Source organism: Apteryx rowi, unplaced genomic scaffold (assembly GCF_003343035.1).
Source record: "Apteryx rowi isolate R43461 unplaced genomic scaffold, aptRow1 scaffold_1583, whole genome shotgun sequence".
Classification (NCBI taxonomy): Eukaryota; Metazoa; Chordata; class Aves; order Apterygiformes; family Apterygidae; genus Apteryx; species Apteryx rowi.
In genome coordinates this window covers 17,800-32,642 of record NW_020447845.1, presented here as the reverse complement: position 1 = coordinate 32,642, position 14,843 = coordinate 17,800, and the positions used below count along the sequence as shown (strand labels likewise).

The 14,843-nt window shown below is 50.2% G+C and overlaps 1 protein-coding gene across 1 annotated transcript; it reads right to left on the bottom strand.

The window, feature by feature from the left end:
• Nucleotides 1-6,054: 6,054 nt before the first annotated feature.
• Nucleotides 6,055-13,984, bottom strand: LOC112962925 (aryl hydrocarbon receptor-like; the record flags this gene model as incomplete). Its single annotated transcript, XM_026059510.1, is given in 10 exon segments — nucleotides 6,055-6,378; nucleotides 6,380-7,092; nucleotides 7,095-7,702; nucleotides 8,615-8,657; nucleotides 8,660-8,755; nucleotides 10,779-10,888; nucleotides 11,017-11,219; nucleotides 13,000-13,141; nucleotides 13,642-13,754; nucleotides 13,928-13,984. Coding segments are annotated over 10 exon segments (2,409 nt in total), but the record flags the coding sequence as incomplete, so codon positions are not given.
• Nucleotides 13,985-14,843: the final 859 nt, after the last annotated feature.

The following is a 14,843-nucleotide window of genomic DNA, read 5'->3' as shown; positions in this document are numbered from 1 at the left end:
AGATGGCATTAGAGTTTTCCTTCCTTGCTCGGCGTTCAGAAAGGCGCTACCAGAAGAAACCTCCAGCCTGGCAAACCTGCCATGTAGCCCACCACTGAAGGAGCTCAGTAAGAGCAGGCTMAAGAGGCACCTTGGACAGATKGACAGTGCTGTCAGCAACACGCAGAAAGGAAATAAAATGCAGTTTTTAGCTTGGGGAGTACTTATGGACACGGAAGGGTGTGTTAGAGTCTTCCATCCCATTCAGACTTACAGTGGACCTGGACTGGGCTTTCCAAGCTATAAACTGTCATTGTTACAAGAGTTGCCTTGAGRAAAGTGAGTCTTCACAGCRGTCGAGACATGATGATGACCAATAGACACTGCTGCCGTTTCTGCTATGCCTTACTTTATAAGCTATGTATCTGCCTRAGCTTTCCCTCTCTATTTTCAATCRCAACCAYCCTTTCCCTATTGCGGCATGCTCCTCCAGCCCTTGGCCTCTTCGGACACGTGGTGACCTGGTGAAYRCTCAGTCCTGCAGTGCTCRCAGCCCAGAAGTSTTGTCCTTGTTTCTCCACCTGCCTGGGCAAGCAACACCAACCACCCCAGGCAAAGCAGGAAGTGTGACTGTCCTGTGCCCAAAGCACCATTCAGTGGTGATAGACAGCTCCATTAAAAGCACAGAAGCAGGTGCTGCGGAGGGAGGCACAGGYCTGATTCACCTGCACACACCAAGGACCGCAGAGAGCAACACGGACTCCCAGCATCCCTAGATGGGCACAAAACCCTGTGCCCTGACCACAGAGAGGGCACAGATCAAAGCTGTGGGGGTGTGGAAAGCAGGATATGGGAAAAAGTCACTGTGCAACCAGCACAAAGTAACTTTTCCAGTGGGAAGAGTGTGTTTGGAGAGGGTGAGGGGGCACAGGCATGACAGCACAGTCCAGGCAACATCTAGAGGCAAAACCAACAGGGCAAACCCAGCTGGTGACTTCTTCTACCCGTGCGGCTGAACCAAGATTCCTGCTGCTGGGAGTTGTACCAAAATAAAACAAAACAAAATAAACCCAAATCAGATTGTTGTGCCCTTCCTTTGGCTGCTTCACTCCAACGCCTGCAAAACAATGGCTGAAACCACCGGGCCTGCTTAGACCCCTGTGCTCACAAGAGAGAGGCTATGGCTTGGCAAAGGAGAGGGGGAAGAGGCATCACCTCCAGGTAGCGTGCCATTCCTCTGAGCAAGCCTGGCCATGGGCTGCCTTTCATGCGGAGAGTCTTCAAAGCAGGGTTTACCAGAGTCCAAACGTGCTGGAATGTTTTAGCTCCTCCAGGGAGGGAGGAAAATACCCTCCTGGCAGCTCTGCAACAAGTGCTCGCAGACAAGTGCTCTTGGGCCCTTACTCTTGCCTTGGCATGCCTAGTCCAGCCCCACAACAACTGCTCCTCTGTGCTTCCTTCCTCTTCCCAAAGTGACACCACCCATCCTGGCAGAGTCACGGTCCAAACTTGATTCTGGAGAAGCAGCTCAGACACCAACAAGAGCTCGCAGCCGCAGAACCAGCAAATCACAGAATGGTTGAGTGTCACTTCATGGTCACCCACTGCAGCTCAGCTCTAGGGACAATTGATACCCCACATACMTCTGCCCTTGCCTGTGTACTGCAGAGAGGGACCCAGGCATGGATATGGCTGGCAGGTCTCAGGATTTCCCTGTGGGCTGATTGAATCCAGGAGGAGAGAGAAGTATGTATCTCAGTGCTGTGCTCCCAACCCTGCTCTCCATTGCAAGCAGCTTATGCCTGCCCTGGAATTTGTTTTCTAAGAGGATTCACCAAGCTATGAAGGTAAATGTGCTGTAAAGCAAACACAGGCCAGGGTTTCCATGCAAAAGCTTGCCAATCCCACACCTAACGGGGCTCAAGGGGGGGCTTTTTGTCACAATGCAGTCATTGTGCAGGGCTGGGGGCTACAATCGCCAGCTGCAGAGGAAACCCTAGGGCTTGGACGAATGATAACTGGGATGCCAGGGCTGGGAGCACAATCATGCRTACAGGGCAGTGCTGAGCCCACTGGCAAGCACTAAGCAATGGGAAAAAACTGCTGAAGTGGAGGAATAGGGTGGAGAATACAGATACTCCCCAGAAGAGCTAAAAAAATCCCTAGTTCCCCAGTGCCCCTGCATACTGTGGACAGCTGGGGAACATTGCACTGCCAGGCAGCAGGAGGAACAGGACTCTTCTGTCTGGGTGCTGTTGTGTCACAGCTGCCTACCAGGACCAAAATAATCTGCACAGAAGGGCAGCGACAGGGTTATACCAGACCACCATGAAATGCTGTGAGGAAAAAAGCCATTATGCTAGAGGCACATTCAGCTGTGAAGGGGAGTACCTGACTYCTGGCTCAGTGTACCACCCTGGCCTGCAGCTGTGACCTACAAGACAGAGGGTCTCCTTCCCTCTTCCATCCTCCCATGTCCCCATCTGCAAGTACGCTTGCAAGCCCTTGCAAGATGCATCCAGATAACAGTTGCTGAACATAAGCTTGCAAACAGCAGGGTGCAAATACACTCCAGAGTTTTTTCTGGTCCTACACAATGGTAGAAAAAATTCTGAAAAACGGACTCGAAACCCTTTTGCTCTGGACAGGGTTCCCTGTAGGCTCAGCTCTCTCCATGCACGTTCATCTGTATGTGGCTCCCCCTTGAAATGGGTTGGTAGAGTCCAGCACTGGGCCAACTGTTAGCTAGCATTGCCAACCAACCTGAGATAGGCCATCTTTCACCTGCGACACAACAGAGTCTTCTGGACCTTTTTGGATTATTGCACGGTCAAGTCTTAATTCCATCTCTTATTCAGTTCCCAATGAGCTGATTAGTTCTGGGTGCTGCATGGCCCCAATTCAGCCTTTATCTAAGACATAAAAAAAAGCTTGAGCTTTGGGATTTCAGGAAATGCAGAGAAGAGACCACCGAGCCCACCTTGTTGGCAAGATGGAGGCACACAGGGTTTATACTGATGTCTCTGAGCCTTTGACTATTCAAGACGCAGGGCTGGTCCCTTCAGGACCCTCTTTCTCCTCTTCCCCAAGGCCTTATGGACGCTAAGCACCAAAGCAAGACCCAATGGTTGGAGAAAGATGGGCAGAAGACAGCTCTGTAGGTCAAGAGGTGCAACTGGGACCATTATGTGCTGCCTGGCCACCGCTGGAGGATGGCCAGGTCCTCCACTGCGGTAGCACAGATGTTATAGGCCTTGGCCAGAAAGAACAGTGGCCTGCTGCAAATAAAGCCTTCTGAAGAGCCTAGAAATCTGTTCACTTTCTTATTTTTTTTTCCTGAGGTTCAATTTTGAATGTGTACAGAATGTTAGTGGCAACAGCTGTTAAGCTCAGCTCCCTTTGTGAAGCACGAAGTTATACAGGTCTAGTAGCCATTAATTTCTCTCTCTCTTTCATGCTTCTGTGTCTCTGTGTTCAATAATATGGATTTTATATTCCCATACTGAGGCAACAGAAAGGGATCTTGGAGAACCATCATCTTGCTAAGCACTCTTCTGGCCTCCTTTGTGCTTGGAAGTTCATTGAAGTTCCCAGACTATCCAGTACTGACCTTGCTGTTTATTTGTGAACCTCCCTGCAGCAACTATGATTTACAGTAAAAAGTAAGTATAAACTATGGGAGAGGGCAGGAGAAAGGGGGATCRGTAATGATAATTCAGCAACAACCCTAGCAAAAGCAACTGGGCTATGTGGCATCAACATCACATTCTAGGCTGTAAATTGCAATGAACTCCGATGAGGCTGGCAGTTTATTGTAATGGCCGTAATATGACTGATAGAACTGTTAATTCATCAAAGAATTTAGTCACATGGTCAGATGCTGTAACATTGCCCCATGCTTTGCTTGCAGAGGACCGGCTCTGATTTATAATTTCACAGACATGCTAGTGTGAATGTCCTTCTGGGGGTCTCCCATCCAGCCTCCCCCTTGTAGCAGGGCTACCCCCAGCACCATATCAGGACATCTCTAGGATGTCTCTGGCTTTGTCTAGCTGAGGCTCAAGGATGGACAACTTCTCCCCTCTTGGGGGGGGGAGGGGGGAGAGACTGTACCACCCTGTGCCATGTGCTACCAAGATCTGCCATCAAATTGAGCCTGGGATGTCACATGCCACTCCCATTGAACCAGCACAGGAGGGGGTCATGCTAACTGATCCATTGCCTGACCAGCTCTCATTGTTAACTTTCTCCCAATGGCTGGCGAAGCGTGCACAGAGGCGGGGAGCAGTATTGAACTGGGTACAGAGGACAGAGACATCAGTGGGCAGCTGACTTGTTTGAAAGCAAAGCCAATACATGCACTGGAAGTTTGCTTTGGAGATGCTCCCAACCTGACATATTATATAATTAAATTAATTACAGGTTGCCCACAGGCTGATACAAGCTGCTTCTGCAGTGTCTTTGTTGATCATTTGAGGCCAGCACCAAAGCAACAGACCAAGAAGTTGCAAGTGCCTATTCTTTTGGCACTAGTTGAAAGAAACTGATTTAGTTGCTTTTAATGTCACTGATCCACTGATCTCTGGACTCATGATATTAGCATCTTCCTCCCTCAGTGGTAACAAGGTCAAACCACCGATATCCCATAGGCTTTTCCTCCAGAAATCAAAATTGCATGAGCCTTTCGCTTCTGTATCTCAGTTCCCCAGCTTCTGAGGTAAAGTGGCTCAGCTAAGCTGACAAATATTACAGGTGCTCTGTTGACATCTTGTTTGGTTGATATTTTTTAAACAGGAAGAGTTATAAAGAGTAATAATGAGAACCAGTTGATGAGTAAGGCTGGAGAACTTCCAGTGTCCTCAGTCCCAGAGTTCTGTACACAAACCTTCCAGAAGATAAGACTTTATTCTCACCTGTCTTTACTTTCTGCAAATTGAGGGACTCAGGAAGACTGTTTTTATCTCCATGTATTAAAAACAGGCAAACCCAAAAACTTAGCAGGATCTTACATTTTGTCTTCATTTAATATTAAACCTGACAGCTAGCAAAGGTTGTTGTTAATTTTAACAAGAATTAAAAGTCAGGCTCTGTTCCTGGAGAGGAAGCTGCCAGGAATGTATATTTGTCAATGAAGGGGTCACGCTGATACAGAAAATGTCTGAACTACAGAAGTGCTTTGGTTTGAGGGCATCTCCACACATGGTCTTTACCTGGTTTCTCTGTTCCATCTTTTCTCAGCCCTCCATTTCTCTGTGCTCAAGCAGCTGCGTGTCTCTCCTCTGCCACAGTGGGTCAGGCTGTCATCTCCATGCACACCTCAGGCCTCTCATCCTATTGCCCAAAGAGGAAAGGAGACAAAGTACAACAGGCCGAACTGTTGTGCATTTGTGCACAATAAAAGCACAACCCAGAGGGCCTATACCTCCTCAGCAACTCTTCTGCACTCTGAAGACTAGTGATGATACCAAAAATGGGGACACCACATCCCATTCACAGATGGTTTAGCAGAGTTCCTGGGAGAAAGTGGGCATAAGGGCTTTATATCAACTTCACAGTCCCCATGGCAACACCCAACAGCTTCAGGTGCCTCCTGTCATCTCAGCTGCCTTTGACAGTGGTGCCTGAGGTCAGACTCATGTCCCACAGTCAAGTACCTTAAGCCAGCTGCATCTGTGCCTTCATTAGAGGCTGTGATGGGACCAGAGCCTTGAGGTGGCTCTGCTGCGCTTCTCCTTCATGCAAGCACCTTAAGAATGTGTGAATGAGCTTCTAAACTCTAAAGCCAAGGTTTACTAGGAACAAATCATAACAGCGCTGTTTTTAGAGAAACTTTTCTGGAAAGTCACTCTGCACGGAAAGTCACCTCCTAAAGGGAAGAGTTTGTGCTCTGTTCTTTTGATCTGCAGCTCTTGGCACAAAGAAAAGCTCCTGAAGTCTTCCGTTCTGGCCATGAACTGGCTAGAGCAAGGCGATTGCTGTCTAGCAATCAAGTGGCATGTGCCTTTCCCATGCTAACACCCCCAAGAAATCCTGGCAAAGAAAACACTGAGCTCAAGAGCAGGATAAGGTCCTTACCTTGTGTCCACTCTCCTGGCTCAACAAGGAGGTGTACATCCCATAGGAATTCGTGGGAGTCTCCAGTGGCCTRCTAATGCTCCTAAAGTGCTCTGCAGCCAAGCTCTGGAAAGGGTGTTGGGACGCTGAGGGAACAGGGCTTGGCTGCTTCTTGGAAATAAGCTGGTATGAGGAAGAAGGGAAAAAAACAGAATATGGAACCATCTCTTCCTGGGACCCCCTACTGTCCACAGTTTCCATGCTGGATAATCCATTCAGGTTAAAGTGTACTGTTGACACGCTGGGCCCATGCACTGGACTCGAGCAGCCCTGGCACTGGGGGGTTCAAGTCTTGGTCAGTACTATAGAAATCAGGCTGAGCTGGGGACCCCAGGAGTGGGGAAACATAGTCCTGCCATGGGCTATTGCTGCTGCCAGGGAGGAGGTGCGGAGAGGAGGTGGGGTTGTGGCCACACAATCCATTCATCAGCAAATGCTGACTGGCCTTGTGTTTCAGCTGGCTTGGCAGTCCCAAACACCCCGGGCCCTGACTGTGAAGGGAAGAGGGCTGAAGAGCATCTTCCTGGATGAAATGCATAGCTGGGAATTCACCCTCCAGCTGCTGAGCTCCGTGTGGCTCCCGTGGATATGAAACTCCCATGGGTGAGCCCTGCAGGCCCAAACTGGGAGCTTTGGCCCACTGAGTGCCCTGTGTGAGCTGGAAAAAGTGGAGCAGGCCCTCTTCCCCAGCTGGCCTCCACTGCAAGCCATCAGACAGCTGTTTCTGTTCCTCTGATGGCTTCAGTAGCAATGGGGATAGCTGCCCCAGTGTGGTGTGGAGGGGCTGTTCCCGTGGTGGAGCAGCTGCTTGGCCCTGGGCAACTCCAGACTGCTGCATTTGTTGGGAAAGGTACTGAGAGTCCTTGTCCTCCATGTGGGCCTGGTACATAGTGAAGCCTTCATTCAGGCTCTGGGTTGTGTCCAGTGAAGGCCGGACYTGTTGTCCCCCCTCGTACTTGTTCATCAGAGACTCATGGATGTAGGAGAGAATCTCGTAACAACGAGGAAGTTGCTGAGGGACAGGGAGTGATCAGGGTCCATATCAACCAACACCATTTTCTCATCCAACAGCAGGAGCTCCAAGTGTTTGGCATTTAAACCGAGACTCTCCAGCGCACTGGACAGCTCACTGTTGGAACAGCTCTCATTACTGTGAATTGGGAGTGAGGCCAAGGTGGCCAAGAGAGGGTCCTCCTCCTGCAAATCCATCAGCTCCTGCTTGAGGCCGTTTTCCCCTGAGGAAACTGGGGCAGTGATAGTACTCCAGGGCTCTCTTTGTGCACCCCACAAGGGCACATCCCCCAGGTGGTTCAAGAAACTGCTGCTGAAGGAGTGATTGTGTGTGGGAGCTGGATGCGAGATGTACACTGCCTCATCCTGTCGCATTATAGCACCCAGCAGAGAATTGGGGTCAACGTTATCCTTCTGGGAGTGCCCTCCATTGCTATGGGAGGTCTTCTTGGACTTGTTATTCTTCTCCTTGCTCTGGAAAGGGTCAAGGAAGCCTGGGAGAGGGTGAGTGGTTTGGTATAAGAGGGCCTCTCCTGTAGCAAAGGCAAAGGGAAAATGCATGGACCGTTTCCTGAGGTGTTCTCCTCCTTCTTCATCTCTGCACAGGAGGAAGAATTAGGTTTTATATGTGTGTACACACTGCTAGCTGCTTCCTGCAGTGGGTAACCGTGATCCCAGCAACCCAAGACTCTTTTGCTGTTACCAGCCTGTATGCGCTGAGGGGAACCACACACACACACACACACACAAATACACACACACGCACGCACGCACGCACACCCCTGTAATATAAGCAAGGATAACAGCGTTTTGCTGGACAAAAGGCACCCCTTTGCCTTGCTCATCTATGCTGCAGTCATCCTCTTAGGACACAGGTGTTGGGTTGCTGTCAAACTGCAGACACACTTGAGGTCCCTGTTGCTTCTGCCCCCACRTGAGCAGAGGGTTGCGGGAGCTGATAATGGACTGGCTCTTCCCCAGGAACACAAGCCAGAGCACTGCTGCAGGCTGAGCCTTGGAGGAGCTCATCTCTGGGCAGGGACTGCCCAATCTTAAGTCAGAGTCAAAGAGCACACACAAACCCATTTTTCAGACTCCAGGTGTCGGGTCCCGGTCCTGCTCTCCCACCCACACCCTGTGGCAGCAGCAGAGCAAGATCAGTATCATGTTTGAAAGCTAAAGCAACTGAGTGTGATGTGTCCCTACAGCTGCTGGAGAGAAGCCACCAGTCTCTCCAGAGTAAATCTGGACTGGTGCCCAGACACCAGAGCAGAGCATATGAGCTGTCGGGCACTGCTGAGCACTATCTTACTTGCGGACACCTTGCAGAGGGGAATGAGGGTGAACAACATCGGTCGGAGCACAATGTCTTATAGCTACTCCTTCAAGAGATGCAAGAAGCAATGACAAACCAAACATCCTGCCCTGTTTGGGTTTTCCCAGAGTCCACGCTGAAGGAAAAGGTCTATTCACCCCCATTCCAGCTAGGACTGACCCAGCCAGCACTCACACAAGTGGTCTCTGTGTGGCAATAATATACTCAAGTTTACCTTCTTGTAGACAAGCCGTGCATTGGCCTGCACCCACTTCCAGCGGTTGTCCTTCGTCAGGAGGTGGAAGACTGTCAGGCCGCTCTCGCCCRTTTTCATCACTAGCAGGAGAAAACAAACATGTGGCAAGGCCTGTGCAGCGCATCACAGGAGGCAGGGCCTGATTTGAGAGATGCAGCTGTTTCCAAGGCTCCAGCCCTACAAACACGTGAATCCTCCAACAGACAGACCCATTGCACTTGGGCAAAACTCCCTGCCCAGGCAAAACTCCCTGCCCAGGCAATTGCCAGCATGGTGCTCTCTCCACAAAGGGTATATCCTGAGTGGCACCTTCTTTTCTTCTTCCCCTCTCACAGGCAGGTAGAACAGGCAGCTGCTCAGGCTTTCAAAGGGATGCATAGTAAAGATATCCAAACAGGAATTTCCTCTGCTCAAGTGGAGTCAGCTTTACACACTAGGGGCACATTCTGGGCAAAGAAACACTTGAGGTGTGAGTTTGCTGACTCAAACCACAGAAGAAAATGATGTGGGGTGAGACAGGGGATCAGCCGGAAGACATAAGGGCAGACCCATTGCTGGTAGAAGTCAGCATGAAAGCCAGCAGTGCGCTGCTGATTTCTTACACTGGCTGCAGGCACAGCTTGGGCTGGTTATAGGAGGGAAAAGGAGGAGGGAAACAGGGGCTGGGGAAAAGGCTGCACAAATCATGCTTTAGTAAAGCCTGCTGTTCAAACAGGCATTCCTTGCTATGCGTCAGCTTCCATGGGGTCTCACAGGAACTGAGGATCCCCCATACTGACTGGGTCAGACCACCTTGTTCCCCTGCTACTGTGTGGGGAATGGGGCACTGCAGAGAGACACCTTTCCCTGGGAGGCCCTTCCAGCCACCAGTGCTTTAGGTACACTTCGGCAGCAGTTTGCATCCAGAGCAGCCCATTTAACTGTCCAGCATCCACAAATGCCCATAAACTTGCAACAGGCTTAAAACTGTTGACTTCCACAATGTCCTGCAGCTGCACATGCGACACTTCAACCATGCACAGCAAAAGAACATGGTCTTGCACATTTAAACACCCTACCCAATGTGSGCAGGTGCATTTTGACATGGAAGCAAATACTTGGCTCCCATCTCTGCATTCAACATCATTTTAAAGACCCTCAGACRGTTCCTCCAGGCTTAAGAATTATTTGTTGAACATCTCCTCTCACAGAGCTGATGAAAGTTTTTCGTCTATACTAAAGCTCATTTAGTGAAAGTGTGTTAATTCATGCTCTCCCCAAGGCCAAGGTCTCCCCAAGGTCCTGAGCGGGTACAGGATCATACTTTCCCAGAACTTTCCCAGAACTCAGCTACTTTGCAGCATTTGTTTTCTGGCTCTCCTCATTTTGGGCCAGGTCTGCAAAAGACACCTTTGTCCAACACACAACAGGTTTGTATGGATAAACACAGCTTCTGATGCTCCAGGATGCTGGGCGCTGTAATAGAGCCAGAGTGCCTGAATTACCAAGTGCCAACCAGGCCCACAAGACACTTGGGACTGCGCCCCTTCCCTTGTCCTCTTTCTACCTCTGCTGTTTTCCTGCTCAGTCAGGAAGGAGGCAAAACTGAATGGAGAACACGCCCCTGTGGGATCACATAACACAGCTGTCAATACATTCTTTATCAGAGCTGCCAAAGGCATCCATATCTCAAACCTTCCCAAGTCATGGCTAGTCTGGGTCCAGGCAGAAACTACCTTTATCCCTACATAAGGACTAGGCCAATATAGTTGGATGGAAAAGATCAGGCCCAGGCAGGGAAGGGAACTGTGAACAGGCAGGAGGCTCACAGCATTAGCATGCCCTGGCTGGCATACGCAAGGGACACCACTCCTGGCTAAATACACCTCACAATATACCACACTGCGGCCCTTAAGTGGAGTCACTGTCACCTCAGGCCAAATAACTACAGCCCTGCAGCCTCACCCCAAGCTCCCCACAATGACAAGAGCATCATAGCAAGGCATAGCATGCAACTGGCAAGAAGCTGCCTAGCTTGACAGGACAGCAAAAGGAGCTACCATAGTCCAAGCCCACCTATCAACCTCAGAAGCGAGCACCAGGGACAAGGGAAGGAAGCCTTACTTCTGACATGGTTCTCTGCACAATACAGTATGTCAGCAGCGTGGATGAACTGGTAACCGGTGCCACACATCCGCAGTTCTGCCTCAGTGTAGCCCAAAACGATCTCCCCCCTGTGGGAGAGCGAGAAAACACCATGCTCAGAGGCAGAGCCCAGGTGGGATATCACCCAGGCACAGCATGAACTAATGTGCAGGAAACACACAGCATGTTCCCCCCTCAAATCAGCTTTGTTACTTACTTGGCATCACATGCCAAGGGGGTGAAGTCCCACTTGTGCTTCGTCCTGAAGATCGTGTTCTTGGTTCTGATTTCCAGGATAGAAAGGGGCTGCAAGGGAGTGGAGATAGCAAAGAGGGCAAGCTGCGGTGGCAATGGAGACCCATCTTTGGACCTTTCGTTCTGCCCATGAAGGAATTTCAGCCTGCCTTGAAGGTTTAAAACCTTAAAAGAGAAGAAAAGTTCAGTGTCACACATTAAACTGAGTAGAAAGAAGAGAGAGGGAAGAAAGTTGCATGGAAAGCAAGCCATCTCACTGGAAAGTTGATGCAAATAACCCGCAAGGGATACTAGCTCTCCACCAGCAGCAGTGAATCTCCATGGCAGTACAGAGAGGAGGTACACGTGTCCTGAACCAGTCTGACACAGCAACACTGTAGGACCTACTCACCTGTGCTCCAAGAATATTTTCCCTTGCAACTCCACCATTCTCAGGTGAATACAGACACACAGCCTGCCTAATCCCATTATGTGAGCACCAGCGATGCGGCCAAGGCCATGATCCAAGCGGGTGTTGGATTTATGTAAGAGGGACATAAAAAAGAAGTGATGTATTCCAGCAGGAAATCACCAGGCTGGGTGTCTTTTGATCTCAGACTGCTTTTTGGCACTGAGTCTTTGCACACTTGCACCCTCAACACACACACAGTGGCACAAACAAATCAAAAGCAAATTTCAGCTCCTGGGCTTTGAGGAATGGGACTGTTTTGCTATCTCAAAAAGGTCTTGGCTTGCTTGCTCCCTGCTAAAATTAAGCTGCTAAAATTAAAGCAATGCTAAGTTGAGCTTCCCATGGCAGCAACCTGCTGCTTTCTTTCTCTGCAGCCAAAGCCTGCCAGTGCAGGGCTCAGCTACGCAATAGCTGCAGAACAAGGCACATGTCGCAGTTGCCCTAGGTCAGGGCATCATGCAACGCATGGGCTGTTTTTTATTCTAACCAAGCTATATCACAACCCCAGCAAGGGTTGTAGCATTGCTTCTAAACAATGGACAACCAGGCCTTTTTTTGAATATTTAGTTGCAAACTCAAAGTGACATGAGAAAGGGAGAGAGAAACAGCGTTACTTCCTCTGTGATTATGAAGATAGCCCCATTAACTTGCAGCAGGGGGGAGAACAGATGAGCACTGCCTATTTGATATGAAGACATATATTTAACATAAAAACCTGGCAAACTGCATGAAGAAAAGCACTTTATTAAAGACTCAGCATCTTTAAGCCTTCCATGAAGGACTGAGACTCTTCCTATTCTTCAATTCTGGACAGATGAAAAGAACGGTCAGACCAAGTTTGACTTTTTTTCCAGTTGCGTTCCTGGCCACAGATTAAAACTGAACACCGTTTTGATGTGTATTGACATTTAGCAGGACTAGTTACTTGTCAGTGTGGAACAAGCTCTCCCAGGCTCCAAGAGCCTCAGTCATACAACCAGAATAGCAGCAGCACCTTGCTACTCTGCAGCTGGATAACGTACAGCCTCTGAGGAAACACCTTTCTGCATCTGCCAGCCACCAAGCACCCAATGGCAAGGCTGTGCTCAAGGTTTCCATGCAAGTGAAAACCTCAGAGAGTTCAACATCAGCCTCCCTAGTGCTCAAGCAAGTCTGGCAGCCTGCCCAAGGGGTGTCGTTTCCCGCTCRCTTGGGCAGAGCACGTATGACATGGCTCAGAGCTGGCTACACTGGGGATAGAGACAGTTCCAGGACACCTTGCAGCCCAGCACTGCAGAGAGGAACAAAACCTGCACAGCGAGGTTGTATATACAAACCAAACATATGAAGAACAGTGGAAAAGACTTATTGCTTAGGTAGGCAGATGTTGTATACAGCAGAGAAGAGCTCTGGGTCTTTCTAGGCCAACTTTTACACTCTGGCAGTGGCATGGACACCTAAGGGCAAGTCCACACCCATCCTGCTATGGAGGTGTCAATGCAGATCTGTACTCACCAGGAGGCCAGGAGAATTATCCAGGAGGCAGCGAAACTGGCACACAAAGCTCCTTTCAAGGAAGGCAGAGTTTTCTGGGGGCAGCTGATCAGGCTTGTGGGTGACAGCAGAAGAGCCAAGACTCTTCTCCTCTGTAGGAGAGAGAGAGCAAGAGAGGAGCCAAAGGCAGGTGGTCCCTAGCAAGGGCTGGAGGTACTCAGCAACATTGACACAGTCAGTGTCAACAGCTGCAGCAGTCTGCAGAGCAGAGCAACAGAAAGTCCATAGCCTGTTGGAGGACTCTGTCGCCTGAGCCACAGACCTGGGCCCCATGTAAGCAACAGATGGGATCTGGGTTCCGTAGCATAGAACATAGCAGCGGACACGTAGACCATCTCCACTCCAAGGCTGCATGTCGTGGCTTTGTCTCCTGCGTTAGGACATGTCCTTGCTGTGATAATGACTGCCACATGCAAAGAGATTGTCAAAATCTCTGCTGCTTGCAGCAGGGCAGGATCCTGTCAAGGACAGCCTCATCTCTGGGTGACGGCAAGAAGGAATAGTTCCTCTGGCCTCTGGGGTTGATGGGATGGGCAGGCCTTGAAGGAACGTCTTATGTCAGCGTAGATACCTGGGTCCCAGCCTGTGCTTACCTTTAGAAGAGGGCTCACCCTCGGACTGTGGGGTGGATTGAGGGCCCAGTGGAGGTTGCGCCTGAATTCCTGCTGGTCCTCGGTGCGGATCAACTGAAATACACTCTGGTGCATGACATCTATCTAGAGGAAAGATATGAATCCTGTGTCCTGTTCCCAGATGCTAGTTTTCATGGCCTGACCGGGAACAACCCTCTCTGCTGGTCCTGTGTTGCTGGCCACATCCCACTCGATTTCCCCTGTGCTCAGCTAGGTCCCTGGTGGAACAAGGTTTGACACCTTTCACTGGAGCTGACCCCAGTGATGCTGGTGGGAGCAGATGGCGCATCTGGATCTAAGGACCCCTTGACCATGTTGGGTCAGATCTCCCCCACCCTGTCCTAAAGAGCCACCAGCAGCAGCAGCAGTACAGCTCCCCAGRAGGGGGTGCTTCTGCCACACTTCTTCCCTTCACATAGTGCTGCTTTCCCTGAAGGAACCTGGGGGCTATTAGCATCACTGCACCTGTCATAGAACAGGCAGAATATTTGCGGTCAATATGCTACCAACGTCATGCAGAAAATAGCAGAAGATTGATGATAAACACTAATTTATTCCTCTAAAAATACATTCTCCGTCAGCACATGCTGGTATTTCAAAAGGTAAAACTCAAGATGGCAAAAAAATGCCTGTGTCCTCCAGTTCAGCTTTTAGCCAGAGACACATTTCATTCTGATCCTTCGTCACAACTCGCCAACACTGGTCTCCCAGCAGACACAAAGCACAACCCAGCCTTCTCCAGGCGACATCCAGGGATAACTACAAATAGGTTGAACACTGGCTGGGGAAGCTCTGGGGGGAAGAAGCRGCCCCAGCAAGGCAGGGTCATTCCCCCATGGAGAGGGAGCTGCGTGGGGCAGGGCTGTTCACAGCTCCCGCTCACCCCCAGGACACTTCCCCAGGGGCTTGTCAGGTGGAAGCTCAAGGCAGGGATGACACCAAAGGCAAGGAGCTTCCCTCAGTCTCTGCTTGCAAGTCCCTGCTGGTGGGGTGGGGGGGAAGGGAAAAGGAGCTGCCAAGCCTGGACAAGAGCCCAAGACGCTGAAGCTGATGGAGAGACCAGCAGGCGTGCAAGGAAGCTCAGAAAGTGAAAAGCTCCAGTCATGTGAGCTATCCCACCATGTCTCTGTAATGGCAATGAGATCATGGCCCTGCGACCGCACACAGATCTCT